Genomic DNA, 26,687 nt, shown 5'->3' with positions numbered 1-26,687 from the left:
GAAACAAGGTGCCTGTCTTGATACGCAGTGGTAGGGAATTCCAAAGGATAGGTGCCACCACGCTTAAGCTCTTAATTCCAACATCATGCAGAACGGACCCCCTGTCTTGCAGAACACTGACTGGTTGGCTATGTAGGGACTGAGATGGTCTTTCATGTATCCTGGTCCCAAGCAATAGTGGTTTTTACACCAGTTCCAGCACCTTGAACACAGTGCAATAACTACTAGGAAGTACCATTTTGCTAAAGATAAAAACTTGCCCTTTTATTAACATTATCTCTGCCTTATTTTTTATTTTATTTACCAGACAGAGTAACATGCATGTGTGTTCTAAAGCAACTCCATTGAATTAGTATCTTGAGACTAGTAAGACCTCAAACCAATTCATAAAAATTGGCGCTGCTTTCACACGTGTGGCTAGGCTTCTTACTCTTTTGGAAGACTTGATGATGCAAGCTAACCCCTTAAGCTGCTCTAATCAGTAGCTTTAGAAAAGGGAGCCAGGCATTCACCTGACCTCCTTTGTAGGCACTTAAGTTTCCAAGTATGGGACAGAGAGCTGACAAGGTGCCTCCATCCTGCATCACAAGCAGCTAGTTGGTTTCTTCTTAAGGTAAGCTTAAATTTGCAAAGGAAATGCAGGCACTGAATGGTATGAAATGGAAAGATATCCCTCAAGATGTAGAAAAATGAATTTGAATTAGTTATTGCTTTCATTATAAAATGTCAAAGTCTGCTGTGCAATGAAGTAAATACTCAAGCCTCTATATGTAAAGCTATGGCCTTACTTTCTTGTAGGTATGATTTGTTTCTCCACAACTGCTTGCTCATACCTCACTATGAGATACAACATGTTTTACTTGGTGAAAAGCTTTTTGCTACACCTGCTTGATAAATTTCAGTGGCCTAGTAGTCTCCCTATAAATTCTTTGCTATTTTTCTACCATTTTGTTATCTGTTACAGTCTTGCTAGATAGTGTTGGAGCGCGTGTTAACTTCTCTTGCCTGGTGGATTTTGACGAAAACTAGTGATCCCTAGTTGCAAGTTTCTCAGTCCTCTCCCCCTACCCCCAGATCATGGTGGTGTTTTTATAACGCTGACATAATGTTTAGTTCTTAAATTAGAAAAGAAAAGAAGATGCCTTGTTGAGTCCCTATCTAATAGTTTCCACTTGTTTAATACCATATTGCGTTATTCTAGTATCCTCTAGGCAGTGCTTTTTTTCTTTTAAAAAATATTTAGGGGTACTCTCATTTTGACTCAAGAAAATCACCATTTTTTAGTTCAAATCGAGAAAAATACAGTAAATGGACAAAAGTACAAAGATTCACAAAATGTTTGGGGGTATGTGTCCCTCCAGAAAAAAAGCACTGCCTCTCTAGGTATCTTACAGGGTGGTTGTTAGTTTCCGGATTAAGCGAAATGCCACTTGTTTGTTTCTAAAAGGGGCACCGTGCCTAAGAGTTGTATCCAGCGCTATCATTCTGCTTGCATAACAAACTTCCACTTGCACAGTGGAACTCCTCCCTCTTCTCCCTTATGACCCTCTAATCAGGAGAGAAGGATAAGGGGAAATCCTGTTGTGTGAGCAGAACTCCATATGCACAACATTGGATACAACCCTAAGTATATTCTCCCCCTCAATCACTTGCATGTATATGATGTGAAGTGCCTCTAGGCATCTGGGAACCTGGTTTGGGCTATATGCCTTTGTTCCTTGAATTGCTACAGGTACAGTTGTAAAGTGTCTTTCCCCTTAAGATCAACAATTATGTGGCAGTGGAAATAATTGGAAACAGAATAGTATTGTTGCGTACTACAGTCTCCAAGCTGTGGGAGACTCCAAGCTTCCTCTGCTTATTCAGGGACTGGTGTCTTTAGGATATCTGGCTTTATTTACAGATATATACAGCCTGAGCACAGGACAGAGTGGCTTGCAATACGAATGCCCCAATAGATTTGCTTCCCCATTAGGTTTCCAGGGGAACCCCAAGTCCAGCACAGAGTCAGACGTATCTTTGTGTCTCCAGCTTCCAGCATCAGCCAAGAAACTCACACAGCTCTCTCATACACAGCCTCCCCTTGGCCTATAGTTCACCTTGGATGAGGTGGCATCCAGCCAGGTGGGGTAGGGATAGACCCCCACCGGGTTGTCTTTATAGCAACTTCTTTTGACGTGTAACTAGTGGAACTTAACTGGCTAGCCAAAGCCAGAAGAACTGGTTTGTCAGGTTTCATCTTATAGTATGTACCCCACATACACAAAACCCGAAGTTTGGAAGGAACTCAGGGTCTTACCCAGACTGACCCCCTTCAAACTATAACAGTAAGTTATTCTGAGGCCCTGTGATTAGACCAGGACCACCTGCTCCTATATCCAGGATGAAAGACAAGGTCAGGTGAAATTGCAGCTACAAAACTTCCCCCTTCACAATGGCTGTTCTTAATGCACAGGAGCAGTGATGCACTGCTAGCCTGTTTGTGTATCTTGTGAAAGCATAGAAAATGGGTGGCCCAAGTCTCTAATTTGCCATCATTTCTTCTAATTACCATCCCAACTGTCTGATCCAGAGCCATAATCTACAGTGCCAGCACATGTGAAATAATAATATAATTAAGCTACCTAAATGATATAAAACATGTAGCTAAAACTAGGAATAAGTCGCAGAGCCAGCAGACGAAATCGGAACGATAAATCATTCTCGTCATTGATTGCGTTTACTCCTTGCTTCTTCCCCCCGCCCACCTCCCTCTGTGACATTTGTGTACGTTGTGGCTTATGTGGAAAGCGTCATTTGCATTATCTCAGCAGATGGTCTGAGCCCTGGGTCGCCTTCCAGATATGCTGCATGTGGAATGTATTAGCAAAAAGACATGTGCAGCATGGCAGAGCTAGGAAGCACCCATCTGGCTTCTCCACTCCAGCACCAGGAGACACAGACTTTGCATTAGCCACCCAGCAATAAATCCTGTTGAGATTAGAAACACCAATTTATAGCTGAGTGGCATTAAAAAAGTCCATAGAGGAGCTTCACTCTTTTGAAGGAGCACATAGAAATTAGGAGGAGGCAAAGGGGATTGCTAACAAATCTTCGCCAGGATCAGTTAAGAAATGGAAGGTGCAAAGTGGGTAAAATAACATTGTTTATTGGGTGTACACAGGCTTCTGAATTTCATAGGTTGTTGATCAGAAGTTGCCGACACTGGCTGATGAGGAGTTCTGCAAAATCCAAGCTTCCTGCTGCCTATGCAAAGCCAATCCTATCAAGCAGGAGAAGAGTTTGTCCATTTTATGCTGCCATTCAATCTTGAGCTGTTCTTCATGAGAGGTGGCTATAGTGCAGTTTTCAAAATGTCCCAGAGAGCAAGAAGGAGCTTTTGAAGGTTCTGATCTGGCTTTCAAAAGGCATCAGTCCTTTTAAAGTGTGTTGAGATGGTGAGGATCTTGGGAGTGGGAGGCTGGCTGCTCTTGCCTCACTGCTTCCAGCTTGTGTCTCCCTGGCCCGCCCTGCAGAGTACCGGTATATCTTATCTGACATAACACAGCACTCAATGGGGAAAAGTTCCCAACTTCTGCCATAAAGGCCTTTGATATAAAAAAGCAATAATACTGCCCACTCTACTTCCTTTTACCTTGGGGCCACTTGCACAAACCACCATTTATTAAAGTAAGAAGTTGTTTTCCCCTGACATCCTAGTTTTCTTATTGCAGGGATCTCATTTTATTTTATTTGCTGTGGAGGAGCCTTCCATCATGTAAACCGTGACCTGCAATCTGAAGTGCGACAGTTCAGACACCTGCCAACCCCCTGACATCACAATGACCTATTTTCCTTTGCCCCCATGGTTTGAAATCAAAAGCACAGGGCTTTGTAAGCACCTGTGATCAGCTGACCATTGGTGCTTGCATAGCCGACCTTGCAAAGCACCGTTTCTCATTGGCTGCAGGAGGACGTTCCTGATGCAGGACTCCCCAGTGATTCCATTGAGGCTCGCTGTGCCAATCAGTGTCTGCAAGCCTCACTTGCAAAGAACCAATTGGGAGCTTATTTTAAGCTTCTGATTCTTTCTTTGGAGCCATGTCTTTGCCTGCCTCACACCTGACCTGGCATCCTATATGTGTGGCTTGGAAGCAATGGTCTCACTAGCCAATCAGTGTCTGCAAGCCTCACTTGCAAAGAACCAATTGGGAGCTTATTTTAAGCTTCTGATTCTTTCTTTGGAGCCATGTCTTTGCCTGCCTCACACCTGACCTGGCATCCTATATGTGTGGCTTGGAAGCAATGGTCTCACTAGCCAAATGGACACATGTTGGGCTTAGGTCTGTAAACTGAAGCAGAAGGAGTAACTAAGTCCAATCAATCTTCTTATCTTTTTACTAGAGTGTAATGTAACAAGGGGAGCCATGAATTGCCTGCAAGATGTACCTTTCAGAGTGACCGTAAGCGTTGCAGACGACTCCACGGAAGAGACAAACTTTGTGTCAGCACCTGAGTTTGAGATGCCCGATTGCACAGAGGTCCTGATGTGTGCAATGGTAAATAAATCTCTTCCAAATGTGGATATTACAGGGGATCTTTGTTTGTTTGTTTGTTTGTTTGTTTTTTGGAACAAAGTTGATTCTTTCATATTACTGACTCTTTAGCCATTTCCATTTTCTAGTTTAGTATTCTTAAGGTCTAGAAATTTATTAATTAGAATAACACCTAGGCTCCACAGGCTTTTTATATGTACATTCCTACCCCTGGGAGGAACATTTTGCTGATGTTGAAAGCCTTTAACCTGACACCATAGTTCAGGGAAGTCCAGTTCAGTCCCCAACATTTCCAGGTATGTCTGGAAGGGTATGTCTGTTTGAGGACTCCTGAAGAGTTGCTGCCAGAAAATGTTCATAATACGCAGCTCAATGGATTGATAGTCCAAGCTGGTAAAAGGCAGCTTTCTAGGCTCTTACAATGCCAGAATCACACTACAATAATAAGCATTCAAGGACCTTCTGAGCAGCACATTCCTCCTTCTCTTACTACTGTTTCCTCATTTTTTGCTGCTTTGAAGCAAGGTGCGATTCACCTTTTTGCCCAAACCTGGCGAACACAGGGCTTACCCCTGCCCTAATCCAACCAGGATTAGGACCCACAGTTTGGGGCTGGTTTCCAATTTGTCATTTGTAGGGCAAACACAAGCCATGGTTTGGACAAAGCCACAAATGATGGGCTGCCTCAAATCAAGGCGGGGGGAGGAGGTGGAGGAAGGAGTGTCCAGGGACTCCCTTTAACATTATAAGAAGAGGCTGGCTGCTGAATCAGGCCCAGGGGGACCCATCGAGTCCAGCACTCTGTTCTCACAGCAATGCCTCTCCACTTGTGATTTCCAGCAGCTGGTATGCAGGGCACCCTAACTCTAGCAGTGGAGGAACAGCAATGCCCAGTGCCAGATTTACGTATAAGCTAAACAAGCTATAGCTTAGGGCTCCACTCTCTTGGGGGGCTCAAAAACAAACAAACAAACAAAAAACCTGGATGTACATTTCCAAAATATAGATAAAAAACAAATAAAATAAAACCTACATACAGCAACAGTGTTTTGTGTTGTGTAGGCTCCTACAATGTTAGTAATGGGCCCTGCCTGCTAGCCTGCTCCCTAAAATATCACTAGTTTGCTCTTTTCTATATATAGGGTGCCTGCATTCTGCATGGACTGGTTGCATGGCAACATGGGCAAATGGCTTTAGATACCTGTTACATCCATAAATTACTATATAGCACATATTCAACACAAAAAACAACAAGGCTTAGGGCCTCATCAAACCTAAATCCAGCCCTGGCAATGCCATTAAAGGTTTGTTCTTGTAACACCAAGTCATGGTTCAATGTTACATCTGAATTAGTCCTTGAAGTACATTAGCTAGCTGGAAAAAAAGAAATTGCCTAATGAGTGTCAGTGAAGCACATCTCTCCTGCTCCCTTGCAATATATGCAAATCAAATCCGTGACAAATTAACTTTCCACAGGCTTTTTTGAAGTGTATTTTCATAACCGTCTTTGTAGCATAGACTCAGAGTGCAATGTTTACAATATCTCCTAGGTTACAAATATTGCCAGGGGGTTTTAAACATTGTATGGAGATGACTTTTCAGTCGCCTGGAAACTTGGGTTTGAAAAGCTAAAGCCATCTTCCTCTGCCGCCTATCAAGCTCTGTGTCCAGTTTATCCTGCCACTAGGGAGCATCATTGTGCTCTGGAAGATTGGTGTTTTTAGGAGTCGTCTTGGTGGATCTTCTGCTATTATATTCAGGGTTTTGAGGAGAGGATGAAAGAGTTCTAAGAATCCACCTTGACACATGTCTTCTTTCACTCCACACAAGTTGTATTTTGAAACACACAATTGTGTTGAGAAACAACTTTCTTCCTAAGGCTGCATGCATTCTTGTTTTATTTATTTAGTTCACAAAATTTATGTGCCACTTGACTGTAAAAAACAAAACAAAACAAAACACCTCAAAGCAGTTTACAAAAAAACAAAACAATGAACTAATCAGTAAGAAACAGCTTAAAAACAATTCTCTAAAACATTGAAAAAATAATTAAAATCAAGGAGGAACTTAAAAAACAGATTAAAATACATGTCAGCATTCTACATATCTGGACAGTTGCCCAAAGAAAAATATTTTCCTTAGAAGGTGCTGAAAAAAGTACAGATGTTGCTTCCTTGGCCTTCCTTTTTTAATATATATGAATTTTTATTAGTTTTTTACACAAAATTTGACATTATTCTGTTCACTTTCAGTATAATAATTTCTTACACTTTGACTTCGCACCCTTACGTTTGTGATGTTCCTGTTGTATTCCTTTACAGTATCTAAATTAATTTTCTATTGTATTATAACTTAGATTAGAATCATTTATTTATTCTCCTTCCCTTGCCTGTTATTTAGACCCTGCTCACGATTTCATTTGACTATAGTTCCCCCATGGCCTTCCTGTAAGGCTCTTAAACCTCCGGCTAGCCATTGTTGAAAATAAAATGTTGGACTGGGTCAGGGATGGGGAGCCTGTGGCCTTTCAAATATTGCTGGACCACCGCTCCCATCATCCTTGACCATTGGGTCATGATGACTGGGGTGATGTGAGGTGGAGTCCAGGAACATTTTCTGGGCCACAAGTTCTGCATCCCTGGACTAGAAGGGCTTTAATTTGACCCAGCAGAGTTCTTTCTGAAGTTCTTAGCAAAGTCAGATCTTGGGAGTGGGTGGTCCTGTTGGGTTCAGGTGACCTCATCTGGTTTGTGATTTAGCTCCCAAGTCCCGGCTCACAACCTTCGCTCATTTGGTTACTCCAGCTACAGCCCAAGGCCAAGAAGATGCTGACTCTCCTTCTTCTGTTCCCACAGCACGATTTCTCGCTGGAGAAGAAGGTGCTGTATTGGGTAGACTCCGCCTCTCGGCAAAACACCCCCTGGTACGAAGTGACCACTGACGTTGTCCCAACGGCTCCGCCTTGCTGGCTGCTGCTGCTGGACTCGAAAGAGAGCTTCCCAGAGGCAGCAGGCCGCAAACTGACGGCTGCGGTACCCATTCGACGGTGTGCCAACCTGTGTGCTGCGGCGGAGAAGTTCAGCTGCACTGTGAACAAGAGCAGGTTGGCTAAGAAGGTGAGCAAGGATGGGTGCTTGGAAGAGCAAGGGTGCTCCGAAGGTGAGGAGTCTCCCTTGCCTTCCTCTGTCGAAAGCGACGGTGAAGAAAAGCCCTTCTCTGACTCCAAGCGTGTTCCTGGCACTTTGCCTCGTTTCCTGAGTCTTCCCCAATGTAGACCAAAGACCTCCCCGGTGCTGTTGGCCACCCCTTCGGAGAACATCAGCCAAAAGCCTCCTCTAGTCAAGCAGAGGCAATCTATGTTTTTATTTAACAACGTGAAGCATGAGTTTGAAGGAGCCAGGAAGAAGCTCACAGCTTTCATGCTCCCGAGGAACCAGATGGCAGCGGAACCCACCTTGGCGTCCAGAGCTTTCTCCCTCCATCAGCGCTCCCGGAGCAGCCGGAACCTGAGATATGGACCTACCTCTGATGTGTCTCTGGTGGGAACTCTTGCCCCAACACCACCAACGACTCCTTGCTGTAGCCCAAGGCCACTGACTGTAGCGGGGCTTGTCCCTCCTATCCAAAAGCACAAGCCCACAGTTGCAGTAAGATATCCTTCTTCTTCTTCTTCTTCTTCTTCTTCTTCTTCTTCTTCTTCTTCTTCCTCTTCCTCTTCCTCTTCCTCTTCCTCTTCTTCTTCTTTTCTCTCCGCCCCCTCTCCATTTTACAGTCTTAAAATTGCAGGTAAGGATGGAAGGATCTGTCAGTTTGGTTCTCTTAGTTTCTCAGCCATGCTGCAACCCAAAGCCACTGACTGTTGCGGCGCTTGTCCCTCCTAACCAAAAGCACAAGCCCACAACTGCAGTAAGAAATCACTTTTCTCTGCTTCTTTTCCTTCTCCCTCTCCATTTCACAATCTAAAATTTCAGGTAGGGACAGAAGGATCAGATAATTTCAGTTCTGTCAATTTCTCACTTTTCCAGTCCTAAATTCAGTTGCCCACATTTCTGCAGTAATATCCTAAATTTAAAGAAAAATCATCCTAAAAATTCTTCATAATTTTAGTGTGAATTTCTCTTAACAAACACATTTTTGTTTGCAGTTTTGACTGATATACACATTTTTGCAAGCACTTTTTGGTAATATTTCTGCCCTTCCTTTTCACTAGCATGTTCATTTTTATCCCCCTCCCCACAAAATATGCATTTTTGTAAACACTGATGATTGGATAACTACTTTGCAAAATTCAGATAAATGCAAATTTTCATAGATGACTGTGTTTTGGTTCTCAGATTTTGACAGGAAGTATGCATTTGATACATTCATGTTTAAATATCTGCCAAAATATATTTCTCTCCAATCCCTAATTCCAGGATTTTAGACTTTTTGAGTTTTAAAAAAATGGAAAATGGAAACGTGTTGAAAATCAGCCTGCTTGCTTACCCAGCTGGGCTAAAAAGGTCTTGCTGCAGGTGGCAAATTCTGGGCACAAGTAAGTGATGGCAAAGTGGGAAGCTCTTGTACAGGTCACCGGCATCTCCCCTTTTCTGTGACAATTAAATTATGCACACGAAAAAGAAAATATTTGCAAATTGGCCAGAGTGAAGCCTAAAATGCATGGATATTGATTTTCCTGGCAGCAGAGTAACCCCATTGCAAAGCTTTGCTTCTGAGGTGGTGCAAAAACCTAAGGAAAGCCTCTCTGGAATTGTTATCTGTTGTGGTTTACTTGACACCCAGTTGCCACTCAGGTTTGCAATCATTAAGTGATGGTCATGCATAAAGGATCTGGCCCCCAGATATGGCTTCCCTGAGTCAGGACTCACTGCTGAGTTGCAGCTTGACTGAAGGTAGGACCCAAAATGCATGCTTGGGCTAGAGGCAGATTCCATATTTGAAAAAAGTTTAGAGCAGGAGTAGGGAACCTCAAGAGCGTGTGTAGCAGCCAACCTATTGTACAAAAAGTAAAGTTTAATTTGTTGCTCTGCTAATTTTTGCCTCTAGCCCCGACCACCACATGCATGTGGCCCTCAAAAGGTTGCCTAAAATGGAACAAGGCCCCTGGGATGAAAAAGATTCTTCCGACCTTGTCTGCCCAAAGCACAAGCATGGACTCAGCATCATCTTCTGGTGAGACCTTGCCAGATCTTTTGCACTCCACGAGATCTTGCAAGAGCTCCACGAGATCTAGAAAGATATCACTGGGACCCGCCATCGGTGCTGATTTGTGGGTGCCGCTGAAAGCCCCTGAAAGATAAGGGAGGCTTCAGCGAGGCGAGGGGATGGCACCTTCCTCAATTGGCCTCAAGGTGGTCCTAAAAATATACATCTCAAGTGTCAGAAGCCAGGATAAAAAGAAGTGTCTTCAGCATTCATTGGAAGCTGTATAATGAAGGTTCCAGTTGCACTTCTGGGGGGGGGGGGAGATCCCCAAGTGAGGACCTACCATAGACAATGCCCTCTTCCAGGTCACCCCCCCAAGCTTCTGGGGGCAGTGGAACTACAAAGAGGGCCCCCTCTGCCAATCTGAGCACTGTAAAGAAGGCAGTGGTCTTTCATGCAGCTGCCTGGTTCTTAATGTCACTAGCAAGGGGCCAGTTGACACCCTATGTGAGGACGTGCATTTCTTCACCAGAACACCTGTTGAGTCTCTCTTGCTGAGCCCTTGTCCTTCTCTCTCAGCGTGTCACCTAGTTGTCCCTAAATCCATCAAAGGAGATAAGCCCCGAGGCTGCAAGGAGGCTCCAGCCTTGCTGACGTCTTTCAGTGACTGCCTCTTGGAAAGAAGATCAGGCTGTGAGCAGCCACCCGCCTCCTTTCCCCATTGACCTTGCTGTCCTTGCGTGCCTGGCCCAATTCAACCTACACGTAAGGGATTGTTTCTCAGAAAATACTTCTTAGAAGGAAGCAGCAGCGGTGGCAGGCAGCTCTGGGGTCCAACCCTTGAGAGTGGCTCCCTGCTTAGTGACCAGCTGCTGTAAAGGATAGGGCTGCCATACATCCGGTTTTCCCGGACACATCCGGGAATTGGGCTGTCTGGGCAGGTTTTTGCTGAATCAGCAAAATGTCCAGGGAAACCCAGACATATGGCAAGTAAGGCCTCTGAATGCCTGTTGCTGTGAGTCACAAGTGGGGAGAATTGCTGTGGCACTCGGATCCTGCTTTCTGGTTTCCCAGAGGCAACTGGGTGGCCACTGTGAGAACAGGACGCTGGACTAGGTGGGTCCTTGGTCTGATCCAGCACGGCTTTTCTTAGCCAGGTTTTAATTTGGACTCCCATCTGCATTAACCATCAGTAGAACTGCCATAGCTTTGGGACCCTGAGAACTACACTCTTGTCTATAGGATGAGCTCTTTCTTTTCTTTTCTTTTCTTTTTTTTTTTTGGGTGTTCCCAATTTTAATTGGCATTGGCATGACTTTTCACATCCCTTCGGGAGATAGCTTTGAGAGTTAAACTGGTCTGAATCAGTCATCTCGGATGTAGAGGAACTTCGCAGAACTGAACCATTGCATTGAACTGCAATGCACTTTCCAACTTACTTGGTTGGAAGATGGGAAGATGGTATAGAAACCTCTGGCTTTTGTGTGGCTGGAATACAGCCGACTGTAGGGAGCTAAGAATCTCATCCATTGCTCCGCCCACTTTTGCCTCTGGCCCCACCCACCTTTCATACAGGGTCCTCAGAAGGCTGCTCCCTCAGGCCCAAAATGGTTTCTCAGCCCTGGTGGTAGAGCTGCTCAACTTCAGCACCGCTCAGGCTACCATGTCTGGAGAAGTGTTGGAAAGAAACACCAATCTTTGAACTGGTCCCAGCATGAAACAACCTCACCAGTGTTTTGACTCCAGTTTAAAAACTGGGCAGAAGTGTCTCGACAAAGCACTGAGCACATCCATTTCAGATGCAGGTTTAATTTTTTGCTTTCGAATGTAAACACATATCCAGTCTCCATTGTTGTCAAATCAACCTTTGTCATCTCCCTGGAAACATAATAATAGTTCCCATCCAAGGAAGGGTCACTCACATTTTGAAATAAACTTCAGATGATTAAAACAGGATGTCTAAAGTCAGAAAACCAAAAGGGGGGTTGTTCCAAGTAGGGGAATTTTCCGGGCATCTTCTGTGGTCTGACTAAATTTAATTTAATGACTCCAGGGCATGCTTTTGAGCACCCACAAACCCTGTACATCTTCCAGGGGGCAGGGAAAAAACCCTTTTTAAAGCCTTGAAGAGTACAGAATTTCTCATAATGATGTCTGTAAATTAACCAGCATTATGATCTATGTTTATTTTTATTCTCTCTCTCCCCCCACCCAGTCCCTGAGCCCTTATTCCTGCCTTCCACCCCCTCCTGGAGTGCAGCAGCTTTGTGGTTCCCACAGAACTCATCCTGACTCAACAGCTGACCTGCTCTCGGCGCTCAGCCAAGAGGAGCGCGACCTCATTGAGCCCGTTTTAGCTTTGGGTTATCCGATCCGCCGGGCGATCCTTGCTCTGCAGAAGACTGGGAGACAAAGCTTGGGTCAGGTCAGTGGAAGCTGGTTCCTTTCTCTTGAACACCAGGGAACACATTGTTTGTGAATGCAGTGAGCGCAAATCATGAGGCCACAGCTCAGAAGCACAGCTCATGGACATGACTTAGGCCCCAAATACCACCTTCTTCCCTACAGACTCACTTGAGTGTTAAGGTCAGCAGAAATACAATGCACTAGGTTGGATAGACAATATAAGGGGAGGGACACAGGGCAACGCAGACGGGTTGGAAGGGAATCATCTTATAAAATAGACATGCAAAATGGCTAGCTTAAAAGCCATTGCACTAAATGTGAGGGGATTGGGAAAGCCTATCAGAAGAAAAGGCATCACCTCGTACATAAACGCCATGAAACCACACATTGCCTTCCTACAGGAAATGCATAACCCAGGGCATATATAAAAACATAGTAAAACATATAGCGTTAAAAACTTCCTGATACAGGGCTGCCTTCATATGTCTTCTAAAAGTTGTGTAGTTCTTAATTTCCATGGCATGTGATGGGAGGACGTTCCACAGGGAGGGCGCCACTAATGAGAAGGCCCTCTGCCTGGTCCCCTGCAACTTTGCTTCTTTCAGTGAGGGGGCCAGCAGAAGACCCTCAAAGCAGGACCTCAGATGTTTTCAGAGCCCACCCTATTCCTGTGACTGAAATATTTTTTATCTGTTTTTAATTATGAACCCTAACCCTAACACACACACACACACACACACACACACACACACACACACCCCGTGTCCTGCTGTGAAGGGCCAACAACAACAACAGCAGCAGCAGCAGCAGCAGCAGCAGCTAAAAATCCCAGTTCAATGTCAAGCAACTCCAGAAAGGGGTGAGAAAGACCCCTGTCTGAGGGTGCTGCTGTCAGTCATTGTAGACCAGAGTGGGTGGATCTTTTCCAGGCAGGGGCACATTTACTTCCAGGAAGCCTTCCAGAAGCTGCGTGTCAGAGGTGCACACCCTCCACCATCCCTGAGATGAAAAGAGGGGCATTCTATTTAATATTTTGTTGGGAGCCACCCAGAGTGGCTGGGGCAGCCCAGTCAAATGGGCAGCATATAAATAATAAAATTGTTGTTGTTGTTGTTGTTACATCAGTATCATTGCTAGTATGTATTGATTTGGGGTATTCCTTTCCCCCAGGTTTCTCTAAACGCAATACATAAATTCAAATATTTTTGGGCTTAAAATGCTGCAGCTTTGTGTGTTTTCTTCTAATAACTTTTGTACTCGACCAGGAAGAAATGCTCAAGCAGTGATACTGATGTAGAATAGGATGTCCCTATTTCCAGGCCAGGAATGTTGGAGGGCATAAGGGAAGAGAGAAAAGTGGGTGGAGCAATGACTGTGAACTTTACATTTGTACAGTTGGCTAGTTTCTACATACAAACACGACCCTCTCCATCCTCCATGCAGGCAAGCAAGAGACATGATCAGAGTTTATGGACACATTCCAGCCAGGCAAAAACACTCGTGGAGAGTCCATGGGGGCCAGACAGAGAGCATACCCTCCAACATTTTTCTGATGAAAATAGGGACATCCTATTTATACATACATACATACATACATACATACCCCACCCATTTGACTGGGTTTTCCCAGCCACTCTGGGCAGCTTCCAACATATATAAAAACATAATGAAACATTAAACATTGGAGAAAAAAACACCTTCCTTATTCAGGGCTGTCTTCAGATGTCTTCTAAAGGTTGTACAGTGGTACCTCGGGTTACAGATGCTTCAGGTTACAGACGCTTCAGATTACAGACTCCGCTAACCCAGAAATAGTACCTCGGGTTAAGAACTTTGCTTCAGGATGAGAACAGAAATCGCACGGCGGCGGCAGTGGGAGACCCCATTAGCTAAAGTGGTACCTCAGGTTAAGAACAGTTTCAGGTTAAGAACGGACCTCCGGAACGAATTAAGTTCTTAACCTGAGGTACCACTGTATAGTTACTTAGCTCCTTGGCTGGGGTAGGGGAGGAGTCACATAACTCCATACCCTCCAACATTTCTCCAATGATAATAGGGACATCCTAAGGAAAAGCAGAACATTCTGGGATCAAATCAGAAACTGCGGGACGGCTTCTGTAATCTGGGACTCTCCCCAGAAATTAGGGACACTTGGAGGATCTGAGAGAGACTTGGAGGGCTATATTAGCCCCTGCCTGAAGTTCATTGAAGTCTGCAATGAATTATTAACACATCAGTTATTTTAATTTGCACAAGGCCCTCCAATCCATATTAGTCCTTGCCTATTCTCCTGAGAAAGAGGTGGTGGTTCTTTCCATTTTGCCACAGTGAAGCTCTGTGGTGTTGCCAAGGCCCTCTCAGTGAGTCTGTGGCTAAGGACGGATTTTGAATCCCAGCCTTTCATGCCTATCACTCAGTCCTCTAGCCATCTGTGCCATCTTCAGGCCTACAGAAGGATGCTGTTTGCCTGCAATGAATTGGGGTGGGGGGGGGGCTGTTGTGGTGGTTGTTGTTGCAAGATAATGCTTGGTATTAGCCTTTTTTCCAGGGATTGCTGATTCCACCCTGCGTGTGTTTGTGCACTGGGAATGAATAGCATGTGAGGCATTTAGGAGGGGTGCCACTGGGAATTGTCCTGTCAGCACTCCAAGAACAATGGGGGAAGCCAGAAATAGATCGTCCCTTTGGAGTGTCGGAGTGCCCTTCTCAGAGTGTCCCAGGCAGATCTCTGGCCCCATCCTTGCATAACCTCCTAGCATGCAGGATGTTTGAGGCTGCCCCAGATCTGAATGGGTCAGGAATGGCATACCTGATGTCCATCAGTGGATCTAGATCACCTCGACGGGATCCTTGAAATGAAAAGATCAGAGGGTCTGATTCAATGTGGTCTTTGTGCATTTCATGATAGGATGAGAGAATTCTTGCAAGGTTGATGATGTAGATTTCTCCAGGTTTCTTCTACCTTGGAATGGTTTCCTCTTTCTTTTGTACGTTTGTTGTTTTTGTTTTTATTAGGTGTTTTGTAGTCTTATATCTTGATTTTATTCTGTGAACCACCCTGAGACCCCCTGGGCAGTGCTTTTTTCTGGGGGGGGGGATGCATACCCCTAAACATTTTGTGAATCTAACAGGAGAAGAAACTAAAAAAGTTTCTTCTCTAGCGTGGTGAATCGTCAGTTCCGTTGCTACCCCCGAAGGTAGCCTCATTTCCTGTCATGGTGTTTCCTGAGTCTCAGGTGAAATAAGAGTACCCCTAAAAATTTTTTAAGGAAAAAAGCACTGCCCCTGGGTATAAGGCGGTATATAAATAATAATAATAATAATAATAATAATAATAATAATAATAATACAGTGGTACCTCAGGTTAAGTACTTAATTCGTTCCGGAGGTCCGTTCTTAACCTGAAACTGTTCTTAACCTGAAGACCACTTTAGCTAATGGGGCCTCCTGCTGCCGCCACACCACCGGAGCACAATTTCTGTTCTCATCCTGAAGCAAAGTTCTTAACCCGAGGTACTATTTCTGGGTTAGCAGAACCTGAAGCGCATGTAACCTGAAGCGTATGTAACCCGAGGTACCACTGTAATACTTTTGTCTTCCATCTTTAGTTAATCTTAAAGTTATGAACTTAACACATGGGCAGCTGCATTATTTTTCTTGCCAGAGTTATTTTTGAATCAGACTAATAACCCATTTTAGAAGATAGGGAGCGGGGAAAACACAGGGTTGCATGCAGCTTATTTCTACTCATTGCAGACCCAATGAAATTGATAGACCTAAGCTGGTCTTGTTTATTAATTTCAGTGGGTCTACCTCGAGTAGTGCTAGCATTGGATACAACCGATTGTAACCAGGATTGTAGTGAGTGGGAGAGAAGAGCAGAAGCCAGAGGTTTGTTTTTTAAAAAGCGAGAGAATAGGATGTGGTGGCACTCTCCTTCCTTGGAGAGAACGGAACTTAAGACTGGGAAAATGAGAAACAGAGAGAAAACAAAACTGACAGGTTCACCCATCCCTATCTACAAGGAAGGGTGAGTGGGTAGACAGAGAGACCATGTGGTGTAGTGCTTAGAGCAGGCTTCCTCAAACTCGGCCCTCAAGATGTTTTTGGCCTACAACTCCCATGATCCCTAGCTAGCAGGACCAATAGTCAGGGACGATGGGAATTGTAGTCTCAAAAAACATCTGGAGGGCCTAGTTTGAGGAAGCCTGGGTTAGAGTGTCAGACAAGGACCTGGGAGGTCAGAGTTCAAATCCTCCACTCGGCCATGTAACTCACTAGGTGACCTTGGGCCAGTCGCTGCCTCTCAGCCTAACCTACCTCATAGGGTGGATTAAATGAGGAGGGGGAGAACTATGTATGCCACCTCGAGCAACTTAGGTGGGATACAAATACAATAAGTAAGTGATAGCCTGGTGTGCTAGCTAGCTAACTTCCCCTTTGCCTTCCCCCAACAGTTCCTCAGTTACCTCAGTGCCTGCGACAAACTTCTGAAGCAGGGTTACGAGGAGGCTCAGGTCGAAGAAGCTATGGAGATGTTCCAGAACTCAGAAAAGGTCAGAACACCCAGCCTTTTTTTGCACTTCAGCCGCAGGGTCTCCTGCTGGGTGCAGGGACTGAGTAGGGGGTATAAATGGCTTGGCAGTTTCCTCTCATAGCCCTGGCATTGAGCTGCTTGGGGCTGTATAAGCTAAAAGTAAGCAAAAATCTATTTTATTTCTTTATACACGGCTTGAAAGCAACACCCCCCCCAAAAAAAACCCCTCAAAGCTGTTTAAGAAAGGTAAAACAGTGAAATCAAGAAGAAGAAGAAACCCCATTGTTCCCAATGTAGATCTTTATCCCCTCAACATTTTCCCCGATGTAGATCTTTACTCACCCCTTCTTCCACAGAAGGGGATATGCTGTTTTTTGGTTCCCCTCAGGTTCCAAAATGTATGGGGCTGGACCTCTGCAGGCATATACACCTGGGGGAGGTGTCTGGAGGGGCAAGGGCCCCCCACATTTACAAGGAGGCAGAGCCCCCTCAAAATTCCACAATGGGTGTGCAAGCACGCCCCACGGAATGCTGACATTGCACGGTCCCAGCCCCCTCAACTGCAGGGGCAAAGGGGAGTTGCTTGCCTTGTTCAAGTATCCATCTGAACATTGAAGCCCCTTCACCAGGCCTGTTTGTCTTCAGTTGCTTCAGTTGTGGGACGTGCACTGTGTGTCCCTTCCTCCCACCCCCACCCCCGATCCCTGACTTTTCACTCTGCTTCTCTTTGCAGGCAGCAGAATTCCTTCACCTCCTGGTCCAGTTCAACGACATGGGCTTCCAGCAAGCAGACATCAAAGAAGTCCTCTTACTGTGCGAGAACCACAGAGACAAGGCGCTTGAGGAGCTCATGACAAGGACCCAGTGAGCGGCAAGAGGGCCTTTTTCCATACTGAGAAAGGGCAGAACATGCCACAGCCCCACGGCATGTGATTCAGAACAAGCTTTGAATGTCAGAACCCAGCTGGAACAGCCAAAATCCCATTGGATCAAGCCACCTGCCTCTGGGAAGTGCACAAGCAGGGCTCACCCATTGCTTTTTACTGGCAGCTGGCACTGTGAAGTATACTGGCTCTGGATAGTGAGGCTCTATATGCCGTCATCTTTAATAGCCACCTCTGAATTCTTCTAACCCTCTCTTTTCAAAAGGCATTTAAGTTAGTGACCACCCCGCTCCATGTTGTGGTAGCAAATGCTAGTCAAGAGGCAGAGTGTCTAAAAGTCACTGCAAGGGAATCGCTTCTAGTTGCATCGCACGCTCTGCTCGGGCTCGTGAAAGACCAACATTTTAACACAAACTTCTGCATAACCTGCACCTGTCTGCAAACAGGTCCACAGCGCAACTTAAGATGTTTCTGTAGCCTAAGGGTGCCTCCAGGTTGCCAATATTTTGCAGTGCACTTTGGGGAGGTTTAGATTTGTGCAATGAAAATGGATTTGCATGTGTTAACCCGGAACAACAAACCCACTTAAAAAGAAAGAAAAAAACTGCAGTTAGGAAAATGGGGCTGGGGTGGTGGTGAGAGAGATGCATTGAAAAGTGCAAGATGGGTGAATGATAAATGGGAAGGTGCATAAATACCCTGCAAGCAATTCAGCATGGATTCAGGATGAATGTTCATTGCCACAAAGCCAACCCAACCTGGAAACAAGTAAGAACAAATGCTTAATAAAGGCCGAGTGTAGCCTGTGTAAGCTTTGTGCCAGCAAATCAGGGTAAATGTTCAATAAACAAGTCTTTTGGGCATACCCATGCTCCCATTTCCTGGCCAATGCCCTGACTTATTTCAACGATGCACTGGATTTTTAATGGACTCCATCAAAGACTGTACAGACCTAAGAGTTCTCTGAAAAGTGGGCTGAGCGAAGCTGAGAGCTTCCCACTGTACAATCCTCCAACACACACACACATCCCAAACCACAATACCTGGATTTCCAGGATAGGGAATGCAACTTCTTAATTTACTGCGGGGCTCAGAGTCTTCAGCTTATTATGGCTGAGCGTCAACTCCTTATTTGAAATAAGAAACCAAGACTGTTTCCAATCAAGTAATTCTTTATTTTTTCCTGTCACCGTGAATGCCCAATTGTCTTTCCTTGAGATACAGCGAAGTGATACCTGTTTGTCTTTCAGCCAAATAATAAAAAAGTATTTGTGTCTCTTATTAAAGGAGAAAGGGGAAACAAATATGATATTCAGCTGAATGTAACAGAAGAAAACAAACATCCTTTGAGGTTCATAGGTACAGCATATTTCTCTCAAATAAAATGGCACGTTCCCAATAGCTGGTGTGTTTGTGCTCTTATTTCAGGGAGAGACGGATGAAAGCCCAGGGCAATACTTAATATTTACCAACCTCCTTCCTGACACGTTGCCGTCCCCTTGCTTACAAGCTGTATTACAAGGCTGACAATGTTCAGAGCAGCAGAGATTGCTCCTCTGTGGCAAACTATGCGCAGTCTGTCCTCAGCCAATCCCACCTGCCTGTCAGCTTCCTCTGTTGCCCCAGTTTTGCCCTTGTAGAACTCAGCAGCGAGAGAGGATGGGAATAAGTTGGCCTTGCCTCTCATTGGTTCTGGCTCTGCCTCTCATTGACTCTGGCTCCACCTACTGTTGGCCTCCCTGCCTTCTGAGCTACCAATCTCTGTTTCAGAGCTAGAGTTTTTGCCAGGTTTTCAAACTGCAGCACAGAAGAAGAAGAAGAAGAAGAAGAAGAAGAAGAAGAAGAAGAAGAAGAAATAATTTTATTATTTGTACTCCCACCCACCTGACTGGGTTGTCCCAATACATATAAAAACATAATCAAACATAAAAAAAACTTCCCTGTACAAGGCTGCCTTGAGATGTCTTCGGAAAGTCAAGTAGTTGTTTATCTCCTTGACACCCTGATGGGAGGGCATTCCACAGGGCAGGTGCCACGACCGAGAAGGCTCTGTGCCTGGTTCCCTGTAACTTTACTTCTGGCAGTGAGGGAACTGCCAGAAAGCCCTTGGAGCTGGACCTCAGTGTCCGGGCTGAACAAAGGAGGTAGAGACACACCTTCAGTATTTAGTAGTTAAAACAAGGGCAGTCTAAAGCAGCTTCCCATGAGAGTGTAGAGAATGCTCTCTTCATTTCTGTCTCCCTGCTGCAGAACTACAAATTCCCAGGGTGGCCAGGCAGACATGGAATCATTATTTGTTTGCTACATTTCTATCCCACCTTTCTTCCAAGGAGCTTAAGGCAGTGCACATGGTTCTTCCTCTTGGCATCGTATCCTCATAAACAACCCTGTGAGGTAGGTTAGGGTGAGAGGTGTTGTGGCTGAGCGGGGATTTGAATCTGGGTGCACCCTAGGCGTTCGCCCAACACTCTAATCATTACAGTACAGTGATGATCAGAAGCAGCTCGTTGGGTGGGGTGGAGCTGCTCCACTAGCCTCCCTGCTGGTGGGTCACTGTTTCTATGGCGAGAGAATAGGGGAGACGGTGGGAAGGTCGGTGGGGTGGAAACACACCAGCAGAGTTTATCCAGCCACTGAGTTTGCACCTCCCTGACCTCCCTGCTGCCTTCTGCTTTTCCTAACCGTCAGCAAGAGCGATCCACCTGCCGCCAGGCTAGCTTAGCGGCTCCGCCCCACCTGGTGAGCCACTTCTGCTGTCAATCAAGCCTGTTCATTTTTGTGGCATAAATAATATGACCTTAAAGTTAGCCTAGTCAAGGGCCTGAAGGCTTCTATAAACATACAGAACAGAACATGAACAACACTGGCAAGCTGGAGTCAGATCAGCAGCTGTTACCAAAAACAGTCATGAGTTGAATGTGGGGCTTTTTTTTCTTTTCTTTTTTACAGCAAGTCTGGCTTCAATCACAGTCCATCAAGGAAAATGCCTGGTGCTCCATAGCTGTGGCTCAGCTCGAACTGTCCTTCCTCCTCTTATTTGAAGAGATGCATATCAGCAGGGAGATGTTTGCCCTTGATGGTCTGGGCTTAACTGCGTCTTTGGGGGCTGGGCATAATTAATGATGCTTGTTAAAACGGCACTCTCTGGATTGAGTCCAAAACTTTTGGATGCAAACGGAAAAGGTTTTATCCGTATGCTCAACCCTGAATCTGAGTCAGTCTGTGCTTTATTATGAAGCTATTAATTTCCTAACCACTTAAAGTCTGCTGCAGACTGAATTGTGGGGCATATAAAACTTAGAAACACAACTTCATCGCAGGGTATAGATATTACTGGCATAACCCTGGAGAAACCCACAACACTCTGCACAGGGCAATACTTCATTCAGGGTTGAACTATTTCTGTATTTCTTTATAAAAAGAGGTTTAGAAACCGTACTTTGGGCCTTGACAAAGTGCCTTCAAAGTGGTATGCAAAATAAAAACACCAAGCAAATCTGACCAATTAACAAATTTAAAACCAGAGCTCTTTCAAAGAAAAAGAAAGAAAGACAATTGGGATCAATGGCTGCCATCTCAGGTTAAAAGTCAAACCAAATCAATGCTCTGTATTCTTGAAAGTTATCAGAGATGGGTCTTGTCTTAAGTACCAATGGGACTTAAGCATGTTTAACTGTCTCTGATTGTGATCAATTAAAAAAAAATATTCTCAAAATGTAGTTCAGTTACTGACCTTTAACGTCTACATTTCCAGTGCTCCAGTCTGGGATGCCTGAAACACCCTTCTTCTAAAAGCTGTGCGTGTTAATGTCAGCAGCTTTTCACTCTGAGAATTAGAGAGCACCACCTAATCCTTTTTCACCTTCAGCAGAAGAGAAGGGGAAGGCCTGTGGCTCCGTGACAGAGCACCTGCTTTGCATGCAGGAAGTCCCAGGTTCATTCTCCAGCTGTATCTCCAGGCAGGGCTGGGAAAGACTGAAGAGCATTCTGGAACCCTGGAGAGGTGCCAGCAATACTGAGGTAGATGGTCCAATGGTCTGCATAAGGCAGCTTCCTATGTCCAGGGGGGACGGTGAGGCTACAGTTCAGTGGTCAACCACCTGCTTTGCATGCAGGAGGTCCTTGGTTCAATCCTTGGTATCTTCAGGTAGGGCTTGGAAAAACCTCCATTCTAGAATCCTGGAGAGCGGCTCCCAAGCAGTGTAGACAATGGTGAATCACATAGGTAATGGCCTGACTTCCTATGAGACTCATCAAGATGGACTAAAACAATGGTAGAGTCATGGACTGGTTGGCGCAGAAGAATGGAGGAACCAACAGGAAAAATACACACACATCAAGGCAAGAAGGCTCAGAGACTGGGGAGTATTGGTGGGACAATGATGAGTAGTCAGAGGGAGAAGAGGGAGAAGCCTAGGAGGAGGAAGTGTCAGAAGCTGAAGAGGTAACAGGGTTTAGTGAACTGGGAGAGTCCAGAATCAGAGGCAGAAGATGAAGCAGGAGGGTGGGAGGAGGGAGGCCAGGAGGCAGAGATAAGTCAAGCTAGTGAAGTGTCATGGGTGTCTCCCCTTCCTGCTGCTCCCAGAACCAGGAGAGGCATGAAAAGGGCAAATGAGAGATTGGCTGCACGCAGGTGCGGTCTCTGATTGCTTGGGGAAAGCCCTGGATAGAAAGCAACTTAGATGGCTCTGGGGAGGCGGGGAACTTTCAGTCTCTGGAACTGATTCATGGGGTAAAGACCTACTGGAGATAAGCTGCTCTGCTTATTAGGCTTGACACTCAGTCGGGTTTGTGCTAATAAATTGCTAATTCCAACTTTGAATGGTGTGATGTACTGCCAACTTGTTCTGTGAGAGGTAGATTCCGCCACTCAGCTGGGCGTAGGCCAAAATGAACATGACCCCCTCAGTGCATAAATCTCCTCCTAGTGCCGCTGGCTTCCTGCCAGTGACTGGCTCCTCCTGCTTGCTGGTTGCCACTTGCTGCCTCCTTTCTACTTGGCCCAGTTTGGTATGACAAATAAGTCTGTGGAAACCATATTGCTTGAGGCCCATGAAGCCACAAGCCCAGCTGCAGTTGGAAGAGCAGAGAGCTGCGTTACAGTTGCTTCTGGTGCAAGCTAGCCCTGAGCTTCCTGCCTTGAAATGTTGCTGGCCCAGAAGGTGCAGAGAGTGTCGACTGAAAGCTGGGGTGATTTCACAACCTTTGGATTTTAATTTGGCGGCGTTGCAGGACATCTGGCATAGAAGGAAGGCAACGTGGGTCCCTGAGAAATTCATCTAGCAGAGACCGGCTCTCTAAGTTGCGATGCTGTGGTCTTTCTTTGGAAGCCTGAGGAGGAAGGTTTGCAAAGAACCAGCCCTTGGAAAACCAGCTTTCTGCTTTTTGGATTTCCATGTGTTCCCCTCTATGGTATACATCAGAGTGAGCATCTTGTTGACCGTGTAGACTGTGTCCCCTTTGATGACAGCCGTGAAGAGGGCCCCTTTGCTGTTCACATACTGCCCTGGTAGAGATGTCCACTGCATCGTGGTCAGGTTGAAGCAATCCATCATGCAACGCAGGAAGTCATCGAAAGGCCCGTTCCGCACAATGTAGAGGTTGTCCCGGTGAGCCACCATGCAGTGGCCGTAGCTCTGAGGCCTGTTGAGGGTGGAGATGGGATGCCATTCGTCTTTCTGAGGCTTGTACTCGTAGATCATGGTGGTGTCGAGAGGCTTCCACAAGCAGACAAAGATGCGCCCCATCGCTTGGGCGCAGGGCACCGCTGTGGTTGGCTGGGGGAGGTCAGAGACAAATCTCCAGGTGTTGGTGGAGATGTCAAACTTCTCCACCGACTTCAGGGCAGCCTTCCCAAACTCCCCACCTATGGCGTAGAGGCTGTTCTCTTGGGCTGTCAACGTGAAGTCATAGCGCAGCTGCTGGGGCCCGGGGAACTCGCTCCAGACGTTGGCCATCGGGTCATAGCAAAAACTCCGGTTCACAATGTCTTTGTTGTAACCGTAGACCCCGCCCACAATGTAAATCTTGTTATCCAAGGTGGCTATGCCAGCTAGGAATGTGCTGGCCGTCAGCGGTAAGCAGGAAAGTGTCCTCCAGGTGTTACCTTCCTCATCCAGGTAGCAAACAGTTCTTGAGAGGTCCTCCAAGAACTCAAAGGTGGGCGTGTGAGCCCCTACCGCCACAAACGTGCTGGGGATGATGGACTCCACATAATCCAGAAGGTCTGGAGAGAGGCAGTCGAGGTACTCCTCCAGGTCCGAGTAACTGTCTCGTATGTACAGTGCGGCACAATGGAAGAGATCTAAGAGGCCAAAGATGGCAGCTGCCTGGTAGAGAAGAATGCAATTGTCTGTATTGATGGATGACATCAAGTACTTGGCCAGGGTCTTGACCTGCAGGAACGAGGCACATTCCACTGCCCTGAGGTTCTCCTCGCAGCTCAGGATCGGATGTTCCCCTTCCAGGACTTTCAGCATGACAGCGAAGCCTGTGGCGCTCAGATCTCTGATCTGGATCTCCTTCTGGGTGCTCTCTCTCATGCCGGATTGGAAGAGCGCCCGGAAGTATTCGCTGTTCTCCACCAGGAGAGCCTTGTCCACCGAGAAAAACTCCTCTTCCACCTGGATCCGCACCCTTTCATCCAGCGAGGGCTGCATGGCCCAGCCAAGGCTTACCCTCGTGTCGTCACGGGAGCTCTTGCACTGCCTAGTCCATTGTCGGCAAGTGCTCTGCAGAGATCAGAGGGCTCTTCATATATGTCACGGTGGGTGTGATTTCTATCTTCCTGTATCTGTCTGAGTAGCTAAGAAGCTGCAAACTCTGTCATATAAATACCCTCTTCTAAAGATAGCTGTGGTTCATGTGACCGAGGCTGCCAGCAACATGAGGACCCCCCCAGGTCTTTCCAAAGTAAGGTCTACAACATTTGCTCCACTCCAATGCAAAGGAGTGGCTTTTGGGGGGGAGGGAGAGGTGTTGAGACTACACAGATCACTGGAGGTCACTTCCAATTCAAGGTGAATGAAGTCTGAAGGGAGGTGGCATTCACAGGGTCTAGAGAAGGCAGACATTAGGCTTTTAGAAAGCCCTGGATAGAAAGCGGGGGGTTAATGAGGACGCTAAGTAGGGTTGTGGGGAGAAGTTCAATTACATTTGCATTAAGAGGCAAACCAGCCTAATTCACATTTTCTGAAACAATGCATTGGCTGTTTCAAAGCCATCCTTCAAACATCTTGTTTCTCCGAATTTTGCAATGCTGCTCTCCAGCGAAGCAATGTGTGCAAAAAAAAACTAAGGGAAAGTATGCATAAAATGCACATATCAGCGAAAGATAACATACAAAAAACTGCATTGATCTAGGCAGAATTGCATGCAAAAATGTGCTTAATTAGTAAAAATTCAAGGCCAATTAATTTTCATGAGCATTTTTTTAAAATGCAAATCACTGCATGAATGAGCAGAACTGAATTTAATATTGGAAAAAATGAAACCAATTCATTCATCCCTCACTTCAGAGTTCAACATCGAGGGCCGAGTGCAAAATATTGGCTCAGCGAGGAAGGATGGACATGCAGCTCTTTGGAAACGGCCAGAGCTCCATGGCAGAACAACCGCTTTGCATGTAGAAGGTCGCAGTTTCAATCCCTAGCTTCTCCAGCTAGGACCGGGTATGCAGATACCCATTGCATCATGGGCAGGTAGAAGCAATCCATCACTCAGTGCAAGAAGCCCCAAAGCTAACACTGTTCCAGGGCACAGTGGGAGAAAACCTCCAAGTTGACCTGGACTGGGAAGGCTTCTGCCTGAAACTCTGGAGAGCCACTAACTGTCACTGAAATTCCAAGACCAGTGTTTCCCAACCTTTTTCCGACTGTGGGCCCCTTCCGACCTTGATTCCTTCCTGTGGTGCCACCATGGGCATAGCCAAGAGGGGGCAGGGGGGCAGCTGCCCCCCCATAAATAAAAATCAATACAAATTGGAGGTTCTACCCCCCAATGAGCCTGCCCCCTAACTTGGCTTTCTTGGCTACGTCCATGCCCCCACATCCTACCGGCAGAAAGGTAGCTACAGTGGTACCTCGGGTTACAGATGCTTCAGGTTACAGACGCTTCAGGTTACAGACTCCGCTAACCCAGAAACAGTACCTCGGGTTAAGAACTTTGCTTCAGGATGAGAACAGAAATCGCGTGGCGGCGCCACAGCAGCAGCAGTTTCAGGTTAAGAACAGACCTCCGGAACAAATTAAGTTCTTAGCCCAAGGTACCACTGTATTTAAATATTTTGCATGTAAATAGAAGGTGTTTTGTTTATAATTTTTAAAATTTATACAGAATACAGTTATGGCAACATAATGAAATGTTGTTGAAGCAGAAAAAAAACATAGAATCGTGGAGCAGGAAGGGACCCCAAAGGTCATCTTTCGAGTACAACCCCTGCAATGTAGGAAACTCAGCTAAAGCATCCATGGCAGACGTCCATCCAACCTCTGCTTAGAAATCTCCAAGGAAGGAGAGAACCTCCTGAGGGAGATCCATCTTCCATGTATTATGAAAAGTAAACAACACTTATTAGACCGCAGTTATTTGACACAGAGGGGAAAGCCTACAGATACAGTCCAAAAAGCCACACAGGGAGTTCTGTATATATGGGAGAATTTTTAAAAAGCAATTGGTCCTCACTGACCTGGTGCAAAAAGATATTGTCATCCGGAGGAGCCCTGGCTAAACCACTATAGCCCACCACACCCTTACCTGGGAGTAAGGCCCACTGAAATCAGTGTGGCTTTCTTCTAAGTAGTAGATACTTAGTGATTTTCTAGATGCAAGTCAGCAGCACCAAATGACTTTGCTTGGCTAGGCGCTGGGGCAGATTTCATCCCATACCTTGCTGAACCGGGCTGATGCCACTGACAGGCCCTGCGCCTCTCGGCAACATCCGAAGGCCCTGATCCTCTAGGCGTTGGGGTGGATCGCACCCTGCACCTTGCAGAGTCAGGCCCAGGCTGCCACCGGGCCCAGAACTGGTGGCAGCAACAGGCAGCTCCGGCTTGCCCAGCCCTATCCATTGCCATCCCACCATCGCACTTACCGGACCTGGGGGTTCTGGATCGTGGGCTCTGCTGGTCAAAATGGGAGCCTCAGCAATTGCCCTCTCCCGCCGGAAAGAAACCAGGACTG

The 26,687-nt window shown here is 46.1% G+C and overlaps 2 protein-coding genes across 6 annotated transcripts; one reads left to right on the top strand and one right to left on the bottom strand.

Moving 5' to 3' along the window:
- Window positions 1-548: 548 nt before the first annotated feature.
- Window positions 549-18,906, top strand: UBAP1L (ubiquitin associated protein 1 like). Its single transcript, XM_080982191.1, has 6 exons — window positions 549-613; window positions 4,384-4,538; window positions 7,391-8,182; window positions 11,896-12,105; window positions 16,544-16,642; window positions 17,357-18,906. The coding sequence occupies exons 2-6, from the start codon at window positions 4,407-4,409 to the stop codon at window positions 17,489-17,491; spliced, it is 1,368 nt and encodes a 455-aa protein (XP_080838317.1). The 5' UTR covers window positions 549-613; window positions 4,384-4,406; the 3' UTR covers window positions 17,492-18,906.
- KBTBD13 (kelch repeat and BTB domain containing 13) lies at window positions 8,109-24,704 on the bottom strand. 5 transcript variants are annotated; one of them, XR_013979627.1, is made up of 2 exons: window positions 21,241-24,704; window positions 8,109-8,153 (listed from the first exon to the last, which is right to left on the bottom strand). XR_013979627.1 is itself a non-coding variant. In XM_080982192.1 (1 exon), exon 1 carries the CDS (start codon window positions 24,164-24,166, stop codon window positions 22,805-22,807), a length of 1,362 nt encoding a protein of 453 aa, XP_080838318.1. In that variant the 5' UTR covers window positions 24,167-24,704; the 3' UTR covers window positions 19,057-22,804. The 5 variants fall into 5 exon arrangements, 1 of the variants encoding a protein (XP_080838318.1); XR_013979628.1 differs by lacking the exon at window positions 8,109-8,153 and adding an exon at window positions 16,672-16,776; XR_013979629.1 differs by lacking the exon at window positions 8,109-8,153 and adding an exon at window positions 17,495-19,638.
- Between the last annotated feature and the right edge of the window lie 1,983 nt (window positions 24,705-26,687).

Source organism: Podarcis pityusensis (assembly GCF_964106645.2).
Source record: "Podarcis pityusensis genome assembly, chromosome: 14".
Classification (NCBI taxonomy): Eukaryota; Metazoa; Chordata; class Lepidosauria; order Squamata; family Lacertidae; genus Podarcis; species Podarcis pityusensis.
This window is presented reverse-complemented; position numbering and strand designations above follow the sequence as displayed.

Coding starts and splice junctions, on each gene's coding strand:
- UBAP1L (XM_080982191.1), top strand. CDS start 4,407: ATGAATTGCCTGCAAGATGTACCTTTCAGAGTGACCGTAAGCGTTGCA. Junction 8,183..11,895: donor AGCACAAGCCCACAGTTGCA/GTAAGATATCCT, acceptor CCCCCCACCCAG/TCCCTGAGCCCTTATTCCTG. Junction 16,643..17,356: donor TGTTCCAGAACTCAGAAAAG/GTCAGAACACCC, acceptor TTCTCTTTGCAG/GCAGCAGAATTCCTTCACCT.
- KBTBD13 (XM_080982192.1), bottom strand. CDS start 24,166: ATGCAGCCCTCGCTGGATGAAAGGGTGCGGATCCAGGTGGAAGAGGAG.